We start from the raw sequence: 21,483 nt of genomic DNA, 5'->3' as shown, positions 1-21,483 counted from the left end.
TTGTCACTGATAGTATTTGGAAATGTATACTCTCCTGTTCGCACATGCTCAGGGTGTGCTGTCCACCTCTTTTGCGGCCCCATTAAAATTATTAGGTCCGCATCTGATTGGCAAAAATAGTGAAACGGATGCGGACAGAAAAATACGTTTGTGTGAATGGGACGTAAACTGAATCACAAAATTCGAGTTCATTAGAATCAGAACTTTTTGAAAAATTCAGATTTAATTTTTGAATTTTAGAATCAAGTCGCTCATTTCTATTAAAATCATTATCTATTAAAATCATCGCCTAAGATGTGCCATTTTTAGGTAAGTCAACCAATAGATGGTCTAGAGTCAGAGAAAAGTGCCTTCCTGCACCACATTTATCATCCAGCCTGAGCGCCTGTGATAAAATCTGGTGCAGGTCTGGACAGCCCGGTTTACGCCACCTGTAGGATTAGTAAATCTGGGCCTGTATGTTTAAAATTTTTCTATGCTTGTTAACAGTGTCGGACTGGGATGCCTAGGGCCCACCAGTAAAATTTATTTTGGGGGCCCACTGTACAGCTACATGCAAGTATTACCTGCTCACACAGCAGCAAGATGCTACCAGATGACTGAATATGGGGGTCAACTTTGAGAAGGTAGGTCCTGGGGAGAAGACGATGCTGGTAGCTTCCCTTTGTACCTAGAAGTCATCCCAGCTCTGATCATGTCTATAATAATACACTGGGGAGTTTCTTTAATAATCTATCAAGTTTTTTCTATGAACATAGGCTGGTTGAGGTCCTGTAAATTGAATATATGTATGTAGTGCAGTAAGTCTACTGTGTTATGTGCCACTTGTGCAGGGGGTGGGAGACTAGGGGCCCACCTTGCTCAGGGGCCCACCTGGGGATTCACCTGTACCCCTGTGGGCCAGTCCGAGCCTGCATGTTAATGTGTAATTAATTAGGCAGAAGTGAAATAATAAATCAACCCAATTCTGCAACCAGTCCACAAAGTAGATTTTCCAGCCACAGGTATGTGAATCTATTTGTCAATTAATCATTTTAATTTGCATAAAGCAAACAAGCATATTTAATTGATTAAAAAATGTACTCGAATTGTTCTCTATTATTCTCTAATATGTCCTTACTTACGTTTCCTCTTGGCTTGAGCTACCCTGAGACAGAAAGCATGAGATGACCAACTTTAAAAAAACTAACTTTTGCATTACTCTGTCAGGTATTTGCAAGTAACGCAAACGTTTTTTGTTTCTAAGTCGGTCATCTAGCGCCACTCATCTTAAGCTGTATTTGGCTGACAGGCTGTGAATGATAATTCATTGGGAGGCATATTGCTACATGGGACATTCACTTTCATCAGAAATGCAGATTACATTTATCTTTAAAGCAAACCGTCACCATGAAAATGCAGTACAATTCCCAGGCAGCAGGTTATAGAACGGGAGGAGCTGAGCAGATTGCACTTGTAATTTATATCTCTGAGATTAGGAGTCCAGTGGGCGGTCCTGTCTCTCTGAGGGCTTGTACACATGACCGTGCTGTGTTTTGTGATCCACAAATTGCGGATCCGCAAAACACAGATGCCGCCCGTGTGCCTTCTGCAATTTGCGGAACGGACAGCCCTTTATAGAAATGCCAGACATGACTTATAATTTTTGCGAAGCAACGGATGCGGACAGCACACGGAGTGCTATCCGCATCTTTTGCGGCCCCATTGAAGTGAATGGGTCCACACCCGAGCCGCAAAAAATGCGCCCTAAATGAGCCCTAAGGCTGTCAGTCACTGAATAGGACTGCCAATATGACTGCTTAGCATAAAAAGATTTAAGGATTGAGATGAATAAATGACAAGTAATTAATTGCGATTATAGTGAAGAAAAGAGTGGCACTGCACTTGACCAATAATAAATCCCATGTCGATACACTCGTCACCGGGGTACTTAGCGGGAATAAATATACGGCATCGCTGCTGCCAGTGGTGCTCTGTCCAACGTGTAACCAGGCAGTTACTGCTTCAATGATATTGCACATATGAGAGACAAACGGACGGCACTCACCGATGCTTGCAAAAACTTTTTCTTTTATTCCTGGTAGAGAGCGGACATCATACACAAGTGCTCCAGCTGAGTTAGGCGACGGTCGTTTCGCACCTCGGTGCTTCGTCTGGCCCATAATCAGGTGAAACAATTCACCTGCTTTTAAAAGACTCATGCTGTGACGTGGTTCTCTGTGCGCCGCACCAGCGCCACGCTGATACAGCGCTCACCTGTGTGCGTCAGAGAGGACCACGTCATTAGGGACCAAAAGGTAACCGCAGATGCGGCCATTGCTCCTGTTGCAAGCTCAATCCGCAATGGGACACACTGTTTTTTGGAGGGATCCAACATAAAGTGATTACCCTCATTACCTGTAAAAGCAAATATGTGGTAAAGTGTGAATGCGGCAGGTTCTATATAGGAAAAACAATAAGATGTCTCCAGGAGAGGATTAAAGAGCACATAAATTCACTTACCACGGGAAAGGGCTGTTTACGGTTGATTGAACATGTGAGAAAGGAGCATGCAGGTAACTATCTGGCTCTCAGTTTTGCAGGAATAGAGATAGTGCATAGCCTACCAGAAGGGGGAGATAGACATAAGGATCTCCTCACGAGAGAAAGTAAGTGGATCTTGCGCGCAGGCGCAATAGGGCCGTTAGGCCTGAATGACAAGATCGATATGAGGGTCTTTTTGTAAGGGCCCGCTCTTTCCCAGCATTAAGTTGTATGACTAATTTAAAGGTTACGTGGTATTGTTTTAAGTATATGTTTTTCATAATGACGTGGTCCTCTCTGACGCGCACAGGTGAGCGCTGTATCAGCGTGGCGCTGGTGCGGCGCAGAGAGAACCACGTCACAGCATGAGTCTTTTAAAAGCAGGTGAATTGTTTCACCTGATTATGGGCCAGACGAAGCACTGAGGTGCGAAACGGTTGTCGCCTAACTCAGCTGGAGCACTTGTGTATAATGTCCGCTCTCTACCAGGAATAAAAGAAAAAGTTTTTGCAAGCATCGGTGAGTGCCGTCCGTTTGTCTCTCATATGTGCAATAAATGACAAGTAATGCTGGAACTTTTCTAACAAATCTGCATATCAATCTTCTCAGTTCCTTGTGCTCTATACCACGCTTCCTGCATTTTCATTATGACAGGTTTGCTTTAAAATGAATGAGTTCATTAACAGGATACTAACCTGTTCTAGTGTTCAGATTATTCCGATCATTTATCGTTTTTAGGTTAAAATCACAAGAATCATCTATTGCCAGAATGTGGCAAGGTCCAAGAATTGTTCCTGAGCCACTCAAAAGACTTAATGGGTGTTGGTAAGGATGCTCTAATAGCGTCTAACATTATTTTGGGTCTGGATCAGATTGAAAACAATTGGTCAAAGTTATTAGATCTTTCTGTGTTCCAGCTGAAAGGCCCCACTGGTAACTCCTGCCAGAAGGCTTCATTTCTATCCCGACCACTTACCACTGAGTAATGTAGATGATTCTTCATGATAAATGACATCATTATCTACATTGTCCTTACTGTAGTTGAGATACATAGTCTACTTTGGCCTATTGGTCCAGAGAAGACACAAGTCCTAATCATTTACCATAGAGCTTAGGCAACCATACTTTGCAATCCATTTAACTGATATATAGATACAGAGTATTTAGTACACAAATTGTCGCGACGGGGAGTGAGGGAAACCCCCCACCGTACAATATAAGTCGCTGCTACGCCGGATAGCAGGGAACAGGGAGCAGGTCACCTCCTAACGCGACCCTGAAGATCTCCCTAACCTCCTAATGCATGAGCGGCCTCAGAAGGTAAGGGGGTTCATGCTCACCAACCTAGAACCCTAGGTATCCCTGCTATGCCCTAAGCCTGAAGACAGGGCAAAGACCACCCATTCATCCTACACAACGGCTGCATGGTGTCTCCAGAAGCCCAGCAGCTGGCCACCAACTAGACAGGCTTCACAGCCGAACAACAGGTAAGTAACAAAAGGCAACAGACAATCTAGGTTACCAGAACTTACCTGCCGCCGACGAGATGGACCGGAAACGCACTGTCTAGATCAGGCATGCTCAACCTGCGGCCCTCCAGATGTTGTAAAACTACAACTCCCACAATGCCCTGCTGTAGGCTGATAGCTGTAGGTTGTTCGGCCATGCTGGGAGTTGTAGTTTTGCAGGTTGAGCATGCCTGGTCTAGATGTTTACTTAAACCCCTCCGGGAAGGCAACCACACCACAACACAATAACCTCCAAACAAGGCCCACACCATAACAACATACACCAGGTGGGAGAGGGAAAACAGAAACACGCCGGAGGGGACACACAGACAGAGAAAGGGAAACAATATAACAAATAAATGTGGCTCACACAGACTAAACATACAGCCAGGGAGCAGAGCTCCTACACAGACTGACAAGCAAAATCAAACTGACCTCAGGTTTCACCACCCCAAAATATAAGGAGGCCTGAGGTCACACTCACCACACCTAGCAAACACACCTTAACCCCCTTGCACACCAGGAAGGGAAGGGACACACAACTCAAAGGGGAATTGTCAAAACATGCAAAAACAACATGTTGCCACCAGCAACAAGCATGCACGGCAAAAGTGTCATGGTCCACAATACCAGACCATGACACAGCCGTGACACTCCCTCCCCAAAAAAATAACGGGGAATAAAAAAAAAAAGGTGCAAATATAGTGTCAGTACATCCCTCAAAACTGCCGCCAGCATGCCAGGACCACCAACTAGGTCCCTGGTAGCCAGCCAACAAGCAGTAAGGAGAAAGGATACTGAACACAGCGTCCATCTCAGACACAGTTCACACTCTGGGCGGCAATCAGCAAGCATTCCCAACCAGCACACAGCCAGTACACCAAAGGAATGCTGCCAGCAACCAGCCCAAGAGCAAGGAACTACTGAGAACGGAACGAGGGGACACACCAACACGGACAACGGTTAGCAAGGTGGTGGGGAAAAAGCCACCAACCGCGCCGTTAACGGTGAACCCCATGACGCTCTCCCTCCGGAGAACGCGCATGTATGCCGAAAACGGCAGGCAATACATGCTGCACCCTCTTTCGAAGGAGACAAGATTGCGGACCCTCAATTTGCTATAATGTCACGACGGGGAGTGGGGGAAACCCCCCACCGTACAATATAAGTCGCTGCTTCGCCGGATAGCAGGGAACAGGGAGCAGGTCACCACCTAACGCGACCCTGAAGATCTCCCTAAACTCCTAATGCATGAGCGGCCTCAGAAGGTAAGGGGGCTCATGCTCACCAACCTAAAACCCTAGGTATCCCTGCTATGCCCTAAGCCTGAAGACAGGGCAGAGACCACCAATTCATCCTACACAACGGATGCATGGTGTCTCCAGAAGCCCAGCAGCTGGCCACCAACTAGACAGGCTTCACAGCCGAACAACAGGTAAGTAACAAAAGGCAACAGACAATCTAGGTTACCAGAACTTACCTGCCGCCAACGAGATGGACCGGAAATGCACTGTCTAGATGTTTGCTTAAACCCCTCCGGGAAAGCAACCCCCTTTCGGAGGAAACACACCACAACACAATAACCTCCAAACAAGGCCCATACCATAACAACATACACCAGATGGGAGAGGGAAAACAGAAACATGCCAGAGGGGACACACAGACAGAGCAAGGGAAACAATATAACGAATAAAGGTGGCTCACACAGACTAAACATACAGCCAGGAGGCAGAGCTCCTACACAGACTGACAAGCAAAATCAAACTGAACTCAGGTTCCACCACACCAACATATAAGGAGGCCTGAGGTCACACCCACCACACCTAGCAAACACACCTTAACCCCGTGCACACCAGGATAGGAAGGGACACACAACTTAAAGGGGAAGTGTCAAAACATGCAAAAACAACATGTTGCCACCAGCAACAAGTATGTACGGCAAAAGTGTCATGGTCCACAATTCCAGACCATGACACAGCGGTGACACAAATTGTCATTGACAAAGGAAAGGAGTTGTTCTGCCTTGTTGCTGACAGCCCCTGGTCCTCCCCTGTCCTCCTAAACATGAAAAACACACCTGTCTGCGGTCCCGTCACTGGCCATTTCTCAGCTGCATCCTTGGTCCCTGTGACCGCTTTGGCCAGTCCCAGGCCCCAGAGATTACAGCATTCTGAGTGGTACAGTACATCAATGCTGTGAAGTACTGTTCAAGCTGCAGTGACCGATGGGAAAGGTCATTGCCACGGTGGTCAAGGGACCAAGCAGCTTCCTGGTCCTACGAGAATGGAAGGGGGTAAGAGCAGAGCTGCGGCAGGACATCAGACAGATGGTTTAGAGGGAGAAGGATGGACCCCAGAAACTCCTTTAAGACATAAACTAAGATATATTCTTTATAAGCACTTTGGTAAATAATTAGCAGTATTAGTATTTTGCTAGTATTAGTTATTATTTTAGTTAATAAATACAGTGGTCAGCTAGAGAATTAGCAGCTATGGTTTAAAGGGGTTTTCCAGGCTACAGATGACCCATACTCATCAAGATTAGATCGGTGGTAGTATGACTCCCATAAGCCCTGTCAATCAGCTTTTTAAAGGGGCTGCGACACTCGTGTGAGTGCTGCATCCTCTTCAGTGTTTACCTGCGTGCTGTCTCCCTTGTAGTGGAGGTGCAGGATAATTACAGCTGTTTGTCTCATTCAAGTAAACAGCACAGGAAATGTAATTACACTGCACCACTGCTCCAAGGGAGACAGAGTGCAGGTAAACGCTGAAGAGGATGCAGAGCTAACACCAGTGCTGCGGTCCTTTCAAACAGCTTATCATGAGGATAGGTCATCAATATCTGTAGCCCAAAAAACCCTTTTAACTCCTTTGCGCTGTACATGTACGGCAGAAGTCATCACTTTAAAGATGGCGCCCGCTCGCAAGTGTAGCGCCCATTTAGATGAATGAGATAGTTCCAGAAATTTTGCAACAAATATGTTGCGTGTGAATAGTTTCTTAATAATCAAGACTGTTTGCAATGTTGTTTCATTTTTCATTAAAAAAATACGGAATGACGGAAATTCAACAGACTACATTAGACTACTTTCACATATGCGTATTGGTATTCCGGTTTTGAGATCCGGCAGAGGATCTCAAAACTAAGCCAAAACAGTTTTGTTTTGTCCCCATGCATTCTGAATGGAAAGAGATCCGTTCAGGATGCATCAGGATGTCTTCAGTTCCGTCAGCATTCCGTTTTGTGACCGGACACAAAACCGCTGCAAGCTTGTGTTTGGTCATTGAAATAGAACAAACCGGATCAGTCACTGAAAACAATGTAAGTCAATGGTGAGGGATCCGTTTTTTTAGGATCCTAAAAAAACAGATGCGTCACCAATTGACTTTCAGTATATTTAGTGACAGATCCAGTTTGTTCTGTTTTGATTTCACACAACCGCATCCCAACGGAATGGATCATTATTGATGTGTCATAAAAATGGTACCAATTTGGTCAGGTTTTGAGATCTTCTGCCGGATCTCAAAACCTGAAACCAAAACGCATATGTGAAAGTAGCCTTATGTTTAGTTCACACCTCAGTGATTTGATCAGTTATTTCCATCAGTTATTGTGAGCCAAAACCAGAAATGGAGCCTACAAGGAGATAAGGTATAAAGAAAGGATTTCCCTGTTCTGTGTTTTGGCTCACAATGACTAATGGAAGTCGCTGACCAAAACACTGAAGTGTGAACTAGACCTTATAGTCAATGGGATCCGTTAGACGCATTCATTTCTGAACATTAGATGGAACCAGAGCTCCTATTTTTGCTTCTTTAGCTTTTTAAAATTTTACTGAAAAATCTGCAGATATGAATGCAGTCTTGTCACATCTGTATACCAGTGCTTCAGAATGAAAAATAGCACCATATGATGATATTTATAAACTATACAATATACTGGGGGGCCTGCTACAGATCTTGTATTGGAGCTAAAGAGCTTTTTGGGCCCAGAGCACCAATGGCAGCTCGTATCCACCTTTACTACGACAGGGAGCAGCTAGACCCATCATGAAAAACAACAACATAAAATGCTAAGAAATGATGTTTTTGGTGGAAATGGTCTCTGTACACTGACTGCTGAGTATTTATGAGAAATACATTAAAATGTTTCTTTAAAATTGTGTTTACCGAGTCTCTTTTTTCCTAAACACTTGAAACACAATAACAAATTATTATATGAAGTAAGATTACTCTTCACTTCTAACAAAACAAAAATGAAGACAGGTATGGGACTGTTTCCCTCTCCGAGCACACACATCCTGTCAATGCTTTAGCTAATAAATTAGGCTGAAGAAAGGGTCGTGCCCTCGTTAACGTCCACATGTATCAGTGGAATAAACAAGACTTAGAAGATCAATGCTCCAGGTTATTTAACTCCTCAGCCATGACTCACATGTAAGCCAATGTTTTCTATGTGCAATGGGCAATTTTATGTAAACTTTGTAATGTACTTTTTAAAGTACCAAATAGAAGAAGACAATAAAGAAAACATAGTATGGAGGTCCCCGACATTGTTTTAGCTGTAGTTCTTAAGAACGGGGTCCCATCGTGAAAAACGAGGATGCCTCTTCCACCATTTACTGCTCGAGGACTTTTGAAACGATCTAAGCGCTAACTTGGCTGTTTTCAGAAGTCCCATTGAAAGTAGAGGAGGCCTTGCATGACCAGCTTCCTTTCCTTTCATGATGGGGCCCCATTCTTGAGATAGGAGTGAGACCCACTCCTATTGGAAATTTATGGCATATCCTATAGATATTCCATAGGACAACCTCTAAGTAAGTATTAGTAAAGAACCGCTGAGCCACTGGTTAGGCAGTACTGATATAGTACATACTAATCAGGGTATATGCTATTTATTCAGGTTTTTTTTTCTTTCACTAAACGATACGTTTTGACAAGAACATGTTTAAACAGCACCAGTCAGCAGGAACAACCTTTTTTAAACCAGACATAATTCCTGGTAGAGTTGATACCTGTGAAAAAGTTTCCAGCATTCCCAAGAAAAAGACTTTTAGGGCTCATGCAAATTGCAGTCCCCAATGCACGGGCACCGTCTGTGTGCCCGATGCTCAACTTCAATGGGTCCACAAAATAACAGAGCGTGTTTTATATTTTTGCGGTGCAGAGGCACAGACCGAAATGCCACGGAAGCGTTCTGTGGCCTTCGCTCCATGCCTCCACTAGCAGGGTCTGTGAAGAAATCCATAGTCACCTGGTCTCCACGACTCCATTCTGGCTTTCTGGCTTCTGGACTGTCTTCAGTAGACTTCTGGCCCCATCTGTTAACTTCTTTCACAGTGGGGGTCACATGTGCTACTGCAGCCAATGACTGGCTTCAGCAGCGACGTGTCCCCAAATGGTGCATGACACAGCAGTGATGTTCCACTTGGGGACATGTCACTGCTGAGGCCAGTCATTGCCTGCCACTGTGCATGTTACCCCATCCGTGCAGAAAGTTGATAGATAGGGACCTAAGGTCCAGTGATGATAGCCGGGAGACAGGGAGTCGGAACTGAACAACCAGGTGAGTATGGATTTCTCCACAGGTCCCGATGGCTGAAGCGAAGGCAGCAGAATGTAAAAAATAAAAATGGACAGACCATATAATTTTTTTAAACAAGTCCCTCATTTTTCTACACAAAGAAACTTGAATTTATAACCTGATCCATTGTAAAATATCGACAGTAAAAGTTGATAAAGTCATTTCTATATCACATTGCTTTTATAATTGTTTTTGAAATATTTTTCCGTGCTTTAACCTACAGAATGTGATGCATCTTGGACTAAACTGACCTTAAGAATTTCTGTCATGAGCAGACGACGGCGTGTTACGTTTGTGTGTGTTCCTCCACTTCCTTGAGTGGATACATAAAATTATAAGACGCACATCCTCGTGACTCATTCTAAATTCCATGATGTTAGTGTAGTCACAGAACACGTCATCGCTGACATATCAAGTAACAGAGGTAATCACCAGTATAACGTTGTGCCATCCCCATAGATTTATTACCTGCACCGTCTAAATCACAATGAATGCTCCTGTCTCTTAATGAGAAGGTAGATGGTCCTGCAGTCTGAAAAACATTAAGCAAGAGTAAATGAATGTCATTTGTCACAGGAGGAATAGGCTGCTTAGGGCTGTTGCAGCTAGCACCGTGACAGCGATACGCAGACTCAAGACAGACGCACTGCCAGTTAAAGTCCATTTCATGAAGTCATCTATCATTGAATCGTTTTACTGTGACTACTGTAACTCTCTAACAGGCGGCCTCCCTAATTGCTGGACAGGATGGTTCTGCAAGCGATGAGATGATCATATTAACGCTAGCGCACAAATACTATTCTGTGATTTATGTTCTTTATATCAAGGGCACATACACGTCATAAATGAAAACTGCTCTTATAGAAATGTTACACCATTTTTCTTTTACCCACAAGGCAATTTACATTTGTATATCATCTTGAATGCTATATAACATGACTGTGTATTAAATTACATAACTGCTTCTATGAAACTATTACACCAGAAATTGAAAGGGGGACTAGGCAGGGGTTCTGCCTGTCAAAATTATATATAGAGCTTTGAGCAAACATATAAGAGCAAATCCAGAAACAATATGGAAGAGGGGTTTACAATTTTGGGGCCATTTCAGTAATTATCAGGAATGGATATTCATAGGAACATATGTAGGCCCGTATAATCAAGCAGCCAATCAGACAATAAACGAGCAAACTCTTGTATGTCGACTGATGGGCATATGACACAAGGGGGAAAGACGTCCCGCTATTGGCAAGACATCTCTCTGTAATCAGGGATGTGCTGCCAATAATGAATAAAACAGTATGAGGGAGGAAAGACTGTGGTATTAATTGTTCCTCCCACATTCACTTTGCATTGGCCTGTGTAATCAGGTCTGTGCAAACGTGTGCCAATAAATATATTATAGAAATGAGCAAATCGATTCTAAACTAATCGATTTCACCGCAAATTTCACAAAAATTCGTCACCCGAACAAATCCAATACTTTTGAGATTTGTTTCAGATAATGTTGATGATTATGGCTTATAGCTAATGAAATCCCAAAAGTCAGTATCTCAGAAAATTTGAATATTGTGAAAAAGTTCAATATTGTTGACTCATGATATCAGCTAATCAACACAAAACACCTGGAAAGGTTGCCTAAGCCTTTGACTAGTCCCTTAGTCTGGTTCAGTAGGCTACACAATGATGAGGAAGACTGCTGACTTGATAGTTGTACAGAAGACAGTCATTGACACCCTCAACAAGGAGGGTAAGCCTAAAAGGTCATTGCTGAGTGCTGTATCCAAGCATATTAATGGAAAGTTGATTGAAAGGAAAAATGTGTTAGAAAAAGGTGCACAAGCAACAAGGATAACCACAGCCTTGAAAGGATTGTCCAGAAAAGGCCATTCAAGAATTTCGGGGAGATTCACAAGGAGTAGACTGCAGCTCGATTCAGTGCTTTAAGAACCATCACACACAGATGTATCCAGGACATGTGCAACACCAGCGGTCCGCAATGGGTCCCTTTAAGATGAGATATTATAAATGTTTTGTGACGCCAGTTGCAATGAAGCAACAACAGGACAGAGTCCCTTTAAGAAATGGTGTTGGTACCGAGGTGTAGGAATGCCAGAGTGGTATAGGGCGGCCCAAATGTCCCCTAAAGTGTGTTGCAGGTGTCACGGTGCTCCTACCTGGATACACTGGAACCCCAGGCGTTGGCTATGATGCACAAAAAGGCATAGTTGATGAATGGGATGATTAAATAAATTTAATCCAGACCTTGTGATGAAGTTGATAACAGCTTTTCTTGAATAAACGTTAATCAGAAAACAATCTTCCAACTTTGTCTTGGTTACCAGCAGGCTTTGGCTTTAACTGAACTGTGGCTGGCAAACTCCTCGTTGCTACGTCTGTTGCTCTTTGGCTCTGCTGTGCTATCAGGATTAAATAGGAATCTTTTCCTCTCCTTTCTACTGTACTTAGCTTGGTAGTCGGTCTGTCTCTATATCTGTCCAGGGAACTCTTTACTCCTGGCTTCTGAGGCTTAAGGCTTTTGGCCTCTGGATCCAGCAGAGCTGAAGGTGCTCTAGCTGGTCCAAACAGGGCACGTCCAGCAGGGACGGGCTCCTGCTTCCTTTCTTAAGCAGGGGGTACTCTGAACTCACTCCTGACTAGCTAAACTCCTCCCTAGAGGGAGAGAATAGAATGGAAAGAAGGCTCCATTCTAGGCAAGGTAGCTCTGCCATTAATGCCGCCTTCTGCTAGTGAACCAGGCATATTACACTTGAACAGTTACATAACATTAGAAATATGAGTACACGAATTTCTAATGAATACATGGGATGACATAGGGTTAGTCATAGGAGATAGTTGCAGGGTGCAGAAGTGGTAATGCACCTCTGGGGCGTTACACATGGAGAATAACTGCCTCACACCTTGTATCAAGCCACTCATGACTCAGAGACAACGTCAGAAGCGTCTTACCTGGGCTAAGGAGAAAAAGGACTGAACATCTGCTCAGTGGACCAAAGACCTTCTTTCAGATTAAAGTAAATTTTGCATTTCATTTGGAAATCAAAGTCCCAGAGTCTGGAGGAAGAGTGGAGAAGCACAAAATCCACATTGCTTGAGGTCCAGTGTGAAGTTTCCATAGTCAGTGATGGTTAGGAGAGTCATGTCATCCGCTGGTTTTGATCCACTATGTTATATTAAGTCCAAAGTCAGCGCCGCCATCTACCAGAAATTTTTGAGCACTTCATGCTTCCCTCTGCTAACAATCTTCATTGAAATGCTAATTTCATTTTGCAGCAGGACTTGTCACCTGACCACACTGCCAAAAGTACCAATACCTGGTATTATAACTACGGTATTAATATGCTTGATTGACCAGCAAACTCGCCTGATATAAACCCCATATCTATGGGGTATTGTCAAGAAGAAGATGAGACAGCAGTCCAACAAAGCAGATGGGTTGAAGACCGCTATCAAAGCAACTTGGGCCTCCATAACACCTCAGCAGTGCCAACAGCTGATCGCCTCCATGCCACGCCACACTGATGCAGAAATTGATGCAAATGAAGTCCTGGCCAAGTATTGAGTGCATATACTGTACATTTTCAGTAGGCCAACATTTCTTTATTAAAATTATACTTTTAATTGGTCGTATATAATATTCTAATATTCTGAGATCCTGACTTTTAGGTTTTCATTAGCTGTACGCCATAATCATCACCGCTTCAAATAGATCACTCTGCGTTTAATTAATCTATAGAATATATGAGTTTCACTTTTTCAATTGAATTACTGAAATAAATTAACTTTTAGATTATATTGTAACTTATCAAAATATAGTCCCACTGAGAAAGATTTATCTCTCCCAAATCCTGTTCCAATTTGTCTATAGCTGCCATTTTATGATCCCCAAATCTTTTGTTCACAGTAAACTTTTAACTTTTGGACAACCTACTTTTCCTCCCAGACCTTTACTCCTCAATCATTAATTTTCAAATAGGTTTACAGTTAACTCTCCTCTTACTTGATTTGCATGATTAAGTTGAAAGCATTTAAAAACATCTCTGACTACAGTAGGTGTTTGTGATATTGTGCTTTTAGCACGACAGCGTCGCGCTGATACTCGGCGACATGGTGCCGAGATCTCGCACTCACTGGAATAGTGACAGCACATCCCAGCAAGCGCGTCATAGAAGCGACGGGAGATCCGACTTGGATTCCCGCCAATTCTACACGTGTGCGGCGTTTGTTATGAATCCTGAGGGGGAAGTCCCCGCCGGATTTTAAATAAAAATCCGGCATGGGTCCCCCCCTCAGGAGCATACCGGGCCCTTAGGTCTGTTATGGGTTGTAAGGAGAGCCCCCCCTACGCCGAAAAAAACGGCGTAGGGGGTCCCCCTACAATCCATACCAGACCCGTATCCAAAGCACACTACCCGGCCAGCCAGGAAGGGAGTGGGGACGAGCGAGCGCCCCCCCCCCCCTCCTGAGCCGTACCAGGCTGCATGCCCTCAACATGGGGGGGTTGGGTGCTCTGGGGCAGGGGGCGCACTGCGGCCCCCCCACCTCAGAGCACCCTGTCCCCATGTTGATGAGGACAGGGCCCCTTCCCGACAACCCTGGCCGTTGGTTGTCGGGGTATGCGGGCGGGAGGCTTATCGGAATCTGGGAGCCCCCTTTAATAAGGGGGCCCCCAGATACCGGCCCCCCACCCTAAGTGAATGAGTATGGGGTACATCGTACCCCTACCCATTCACCTGCAAGAAAAGTGGTAAAAACACAAATAAACCACACAGTGTATTAAAATATTTTATTTTTCTGCTCCGGAGGCCGCCCCCTGTCTTCTTTATTAGCTCTTTTACCAGGGGGGGCTCTTCTTCTTCCGCTATCCCGACGGGTCTTCTCCGCTATCCGGGGGGTCTTCTCAACTCTCCGGGGTTCTCCTTCTGTCTTCGCCGCTCTCCGTTGTTGACTCGGCGCACCCCGGTTCTTCGTCTCGCGAGATCTCGGATTTTAAATAAAAATTTAGCGAGACGAAGAACCGGGGTGCGCCGAGGCCGCCCCCTGTCTTCTTTATTAGCTCTTTTACCAGGGGGGGCTCTTCTTCTTCCGCTATCCCGACGGGTCTTCTCCGCTATCCGGGGGGTCTTCTCAACTCTCCGGGGTTCTCCTTCTGTCTTCGCCGCTCTCCGTTGTTGACTCGGCGCACCCCGGTTCTTCGTCTCGCTAAATTTTTATTTAAAATCCGAGATCTCGCGAGACGAAGAACCGGGGTGCGCCGAGTCAACAACGGAGAGCGGCGAAGACAGAAGGAGAACCCCGGAGAGTTGAGAAGACCCCCCGGATAGCGGAGAAGACCCGTCGGGATAGCGGAAGAAGAAGAGCCCCCCCTGGTAAAAGAGCTAATAAAGAAGACAGGGGGCGGCCTCGGCGCACCCCGGTTCTTCGTCTCGCAAAATTTTTATTTAAAATCCGAGATCTCGCGAGACGAAGAACCGGGGTGCGCCGAGTCAACAACGGAGAGCGGCGAAGACAGAAGGAGAACCCCGGAGAGTTGAGAAGACCCCCCGGATAGCGGAGAAGACCCGTCGGGATAGCGGAAGAAGAAGAGCCCCCCCTGGTAAAAGAGCTAATAAAGAAGACAGGGGGCGGCCTCCGGAGCAGAAAAATAAAATATTTTAATACACTGTGTGGTTTATTTGTGTTTTTACTACTTTTCTTGCAGGTGAATGGGTAGGGGTACGATGTACCCCATACTCATTCACTTAGGGTGGGGGGCCGGTATTTGGGGGCCCCCTTATTAAAAGGGGCTCCCAGATTCCGATAAGCCTCCCGCCCGCATACCCCGACAACCAACGGCCAGGGTTGTCGGGAAGGGGCCCTGTCCTCATCAACATGGGGACAGGGTGCTCTGAGGTGGGGGGGCCGCAGTGCGCCCCCTGCCCCAGAGCACCCAACCCCCCCATGTTGGGGGCATGCAGCCTGGTACGGCTCAGGAGGGGGGGGGGGGCGCTCGCTCGTCCCCACTCCCTTCCTGGCTGGCCGGGTAGCGTGCTTTGGATACGGGTCTGGTATGGATTGTAGGGGGACCCCCTACGCCGTTTTTTTCGGCGTAGGGGGGGCTCTCCTTACAACCCATAACAGACCTAAGGGCCCGGTATGCTCCTGAGGGGGGGACCCATGCCGGATTTTTATTTAAAATCCGGCGGGGACTTCCCCCTCAGGATTCATAACAAACGCCGCACACGTGTAGAATTGGCGGGAATCCAAGTCGGATCTCCCGTCGCTTCTATGACGGCTCTGTCTCCATCGCGGCAAGCCAGCTCGGCGCTGGCTCCTGCGATGGGGCTCGTAGGTGCTCAATCTCGCCGAGAAAGAGAGCAAGATTGACACAAAATCGGGTTCACCTACTGTAACTTCATATTCCAGGATAACTCATGGTGGACTCATGAGCATTAACATTATCTACCATTGCTGGATCAGCTGTAATCTGAGGGGAACTCTGGCAGTAAGTGTTCAGTTTTCTTATATTGCCACCACAGGTTCTTAAACAGAGGACACCCAAAAATTCCCACTGCTCCCCATATTAACTCAGAATTCCACAATAAGGTTTATGAAAATGGGCTTTCTAAAGCGGGCAACCTCTTTAAGTACAACCGTCATCAGATAAATATGTTATTTTGGATTTGTGACAATTACAGAATTAAAATAAGTGTATTGCCTTTGGCCGAGGTCTCCTATCCATCTCAACAGAATGAGCTTTGAAGGAGGCTGAATAGGATGTCCTTGGCAAAATAGACCCTGATAAAAAATAAAAAAAAGATTTAGAACATACAATTGTATGTTAACACAGCTATTAGGAGCATCGACATAATTCACATAATCATCATTTGTACGAGATAATAATAGCTTGCAATAGAAGTTAAACATTTAGTGCAAATGTAATTAAACACAACACATTTTATTAGTGGGATGACTGATTTTGGACTAGTGAAATACATACTACAGTGTACAGTATATGATTTGTGTATATATCATACCTTTGGCCCAAAAGGATGACTCCAGGAAAAGCTACAGTGGATATAAAAAGTCTACACACCCCTGTTAAAATGTCAGGTTTCTGTGATGTAAAAATATGAGACAAAGATAAATTATTTCAGAAATTTTTCCACCTTTAATGTGACCAATAAACTTTACAACTCAATTGAAAAACAAACTGAAATCTTTTAGGTGGAGGGAAGAAAAAATATAAAAATAAAATAATATGGTTGCATAAGTGTGCAGACCATTAAACTAATACTTTGTTGAAGCACCTTTTGATTTTATTACAGCACTCAGTCTTTTTGGGTATGAGTCTATCAGCATGGCACATTTTGACTTGGCAAGATTTGCCCACTCTTCTTTGCAAAAACACTCCAAATATGTCAGATTGCGAGGGCATCTCCTGTGCACAGCCCTCTTCAGGTCACCCCACAGATTTTCAATCGGATTCAGGTCTGGGCTCTGGCTGGGCCATTCCAAAACTTTAATCTTCCTCTGGTGAAGCCATTCCTTTGTTGATTTGGATGTATGCTTTGGGTCGTTGTCATGCTGAAAGATGAAGTTCCTCATTATGTTCAGCTTTCTAGCAGAAGCCTGAAAGTTTTGTGCCAATATTGACTCGTATTTGGAACTGTTTATAATTCCCTCTAGCTTAACTAAGGCCCCAGTTCCAGCTGAAGAAAAGCATCCGCAAAGCATGATGCTGCCGCCACCATTCTTCACCGTGGGTATGGTGTTCTTTTGGTGATGTGCAGTGTTGTTTTTGGGCCAAACATATCTGTTGGAATTATGGCCAAAAAATTCAACCTTGGTTTCATCAGACCATAACACCTTTTCCCACATGCTTTTGGGAGACTTCAGATGTTTTTTGCAAAATGTAGCCTGGCTTGGATGTTTTTCTTCATAAGAAAAGGCTTTCGTCTTGCCACTGTACCCCAAAGCCCAGACATATGAAGAATACGAGAGATTGTTGCCATATGTACCACACAGCCAGTACTTGCCAGATATTCCTGAAGCTCCTTTAATGTTGCTGTAGGCCTCTTGGTAGCCTCCCAGACCAGTTTTCTTCTCGTCTTTTCAGCAATTTTGGAAGGACGTCCAGTTCTTGGTAATGTCACTGTTGTGCCATATTTTCTCTAATTGATGATGGCTGTCTTCACTGTGTTCCATGGTATATCTAATGCCTTGGAAATTCTTTTGTACCCTTCTCCTGACTGATACCTTTTAACAATGAGATCCCTCTGAAGTTTTGGAAGCTCTCTGTGGACCATGGCTTTTGCTGTGGGATTTGACTAAGAAAATTTCAGGAAAGACCAACTAGAGCAGCTGAACTTTATTTGGGGTTAATCAGAGGCACTTTAAATGATGGCAGGTGTATGCTGACTCCTATTTAACATGATTTTGAATGTGATTGCTTAATTCTGAACACAGCTACATCCCCAGTTATAAGAGGGTGTGCACACTTATGCAACCACATTATTTATTTTTTATTTTTTTCTTCCCTCCACCTAAAAGATTTCAGTTTGTTTTTCAATTGAGTTGTACAGTTTATAGGTCACATTAAAGGTGGAAAAAGTTCTGAAATTATTTATCTTTGGCCTCATGCACACGACCGTTGTGTGCATCAGTGGCCGTTGTTCCGTTTTCCGTGATTTTCTGCGGACCCATTGACTTTCAATAGGTCCGTTGAAAACTCGGAAAATGCACCGTTGTTCATCCACGACCGAGATCCGTGTTTCCTGTCCGTCAGAAAAATATGACCTGTCCTATTTTTTTGACGGACAACGATTCAAGTCAATGGGTCCGTGAAAAAACACGGATGCACACAAGATTGGCATCCGTGATCCGTGGCCGTCAGCTACTTTCACACAGACGGATCGCAGATCCGTCTGCATAGAAGCTTTTGCAGAGCTGAGTTTTCACTTTGTGAAAACTCAAATCCGACAGTATATTCTAACACAGAGGCGTTCCCATAGTGATGGGGACGCTTCAAGTTAGAATATACTAAGAACTTTGTACATGACTGCCCCCTGCTGCCTGGCAGCACCCGATCTCTTACAGGGGGCTGTGATCCGCACAGTTAACCCCTCAGGTGCCGCACCTGAGAGGTTAATTGTGCGTATCATAGCCCCCTGTAAGAGATCAGGTGCTGCCAGGCAGGCGGGGGCAGACCCCCCTCCCCTGTATTTAACTGATTGGTGGCCAGTGCGGCCCCCCTCCCTCCCCTGTATTTAACTCATTGGTGGCCAGTGCGGCCTACCCTCTCCCCCCCCACCTAATTAAAATCACCTTCCCCCATCATTGGTGGCAGCGGAGAGTTCCGATCGGAGTCCCAGTTTAATCTCTGGGGCTCCGATCGGTAACCATGGCAACCAGGATGCTACTGCAGTCCTGGTTGCCATGGTTACTTAGCAATATTTAGAAGCATTATACTTACCTGCGATGTCTGTGACCGGCCGGGCGCTCCTCCTACTGGTAAGTGACAGGTCTGTGCTATAGGCAATGCGCCGCACAGACCTTTCACTTACCGGTAGGAGGAGCGCCCGGCCGGTCACAGACAGCGAAGGTAAGTATAATGCTTCTAAAATTGCTAAGTAACCATGGCAACCAGGACTGCAGTAGCGTCCTGGTTGCCATGGTTACTGATCGGAGCCCCAGCGATTAAACTGGGACTCCGATCGGAACTCTCCGCTGTCACCAATGATGAGGGAAGGTGATTTTAATTAGGGGGGGGGGGGGAGAGGGGAGGCCGCACTGGCCACCAATGGTGGGGGGGGGGGTGATTTTCAATTTTATTGTAGTGATCCTGTCAATTCACCATATGTTTCTTGAGCAACTTTTTAAAATCTCTTTCTCTTGCTTCCAAGGTTACATTGCCTTGGTGTAGTAGTTTATATGAGGTCAGAAAAACTTACTTTGAAAAGGAAGAAGTGGAGAACCTTCTCTTTTCTCAAGCAGAGATGGCACAGTAGGAAGGCGATTTAACAACATGCAGTTTGTTGGCTTATAAGTTGACAGCCTATCCTGGGTGAGATGCACCACGATCAGACATTTACCCTGAGGAAAATACATAGGTCTACCTAAATAATATATATACAATCAGTGGAGCAAATATGAAACAATATAGATTAGATAGATAGATAGATAGATAGATAGATAGATAGATAGATAGATAGAGCGGCACTGGCATGTCCTGAGCTGGTCTTACACAGTGAAACAGCGAGTACGAGTCCTGCGCTGTTGTCACTGTTGATCGTTGAGTAATTAATAAATCCAGAACTAATGCTCCTCAGTAGCACAGTGAGGGAAAGGTCCTAATCTGATCTTATTCCCTAACACAGCGCATAGAGTACTGTACTAATTAGTACTCTATGCGCTGTTACTAGGTAAAGGATCAGTTGCGCAGGGCTGCTGCCCCCCACTCCCCCCTAGATGGCGCTGCTTGAGGCAACCGCCTCACCTTGCCTCCTTAGCGGTGCGCCCCTGGATAGATAGATAGATAGATAGATAGATAGATAGATAGATACATGGCTTGACAAAGGCTCCATTGAGTGAGCTGAAACGTTGCTGTCTCCACATGGGTGATTAAAATACCCTTTTTTCACTGATATTTGAGTGCTGCCTTGGCCTTTTTTATATATAGATAGATACATAGATAGAAAATAAATATCCACAGCACTCCCCAAGTAGATGACTGTGAAAAAAGACATGAGTGAATAAAGGCAACCTTTTTCACAACCATCTTTTTTCTATTCATTGGGGAAGTGCTGCTCTGTTCCTGAGATAGATAGATAGATAGATAGATAGAAGTAATTGGCTTGAATTAATCAGTACTTACAGATTTTACTAAGACCAAGGATGAGGATTTGGTGCTATCCACAACAACTGTTGTCCCAGCCCTATAAAAAAGGTAGATTGTGTTGGTTCGCAAGGCAGAAGCCTAATAAGCTAGGTAGAATATGTCTAATAGTAACCATATATATACATATATAGGCTATATGTAACAGTCTGTGTTTACTTTTAACTCATCTAGTGTTTTGACTTCAGGTGTATGATATAAACAGCTATGGGAAACATGGCAAGTTTTTGATAGGTCTATAACCTAAAAAGTACATACAGTTTCTGAAATACATGTACTGTAGTACAGGGAGAACATTTTTGTTTTGCATTTCATGATTCTTTGCTGTCAGTATTCAAAATGCAGCTTACCCGCAATAAAAAAAATATGGATTTCATTGGAAAGGTAATTCCTGATCTCCCTGTGGCAATAGAATAAACAGCTATAACCATCTAATGTTGAACAATAGTGATGAACAGCATAGGCAATATATTTTTTGGCGATATTTAGCAAATTTTTGGCCTAATATTCGCCATAAATTTGCAAATTCTAGAATTCGTGATCTCCAGTCATTATTTTCTTGATTGCGAAAATCAGCAATGTAATATGCACATATTGTGCATATTAACACCCTGCACTGGAACCTATCAGCTACATTATATCACTGTCTAACCTACACTGACTATCTCCCACTAACTATCTGTATTATATATATATATGCTTGTCCCACATGGGTAATTAAAGATTTTTTCTTCTTTTACTTTCTGGAGTGCTGCCCTTTTTGTTATTTTTATCTATTTGGATTGGCTTTTATCCACACTGGGCCAGCTGCACCCGCATTTTTTTCTTTGACGGTGCTGCCACTGAACTTTTTTGTTTTTTATATATATATATATATATATATATATATATATATATAAGCTAACTAACTATCTAACGTAATTGGATAAGGAATAGTATCCGGATGACTCAGCAAAGCACAGAGCATAGCAA

General features: G+C 44.4%; 1 protein-coding gene across 1 annotated transcript in view; it reads right to left on the bottom strand.

Moving 5' to 3' along the window:
• LOC120991019 overlaps window positions 1-21,483 on the bottom strand; it is a 128,510-nt gene that overhangs the window by 23,937 nt on the left and 83,090 nt on the right. The window contains exons 10-13 of the mRNA XM_040419908.1: window positions 20,491-20,551; window positions 19,568-19,709; window positions 16,333-16,412; window positions 10,083-10,146 (exon numbers count right to left, since the gene is read on the bottom strand). Of these exons, the coding sequence (XP_040275842.1) occupies window positions 10,083-10,146; window positions 16,333-16,412; window positions 19,568-19,709; window positions 20,491-20,551 (347 nt within the window). The remainder of the gene's footprint in view (window positions 1-10,082; window positions 10,147-16,332; window positions 16,413-19,567; window positions 19,710-20,490; window positions 20,552-21,483) is intronic.

This window comes from Bufo bufo, chromosome 2 (assembly GCF_905171765.1).
Source record: "Bufo bufo chromosome 2, aBufBuf1.1, whole genome shotgun sequence".
In the NCBI taxonomy this organism is placed as follows: Eukaryota; Metazoa; Chordata; class Amphibia; order Anura; family Bufonidae; genus Bufo; species Bufo bufo.
The sequence above is the reverse complement of the archived record's forward strand: the minus strand, read 5'-3'. Positions and strand labels throughout refer to the sequence as shown.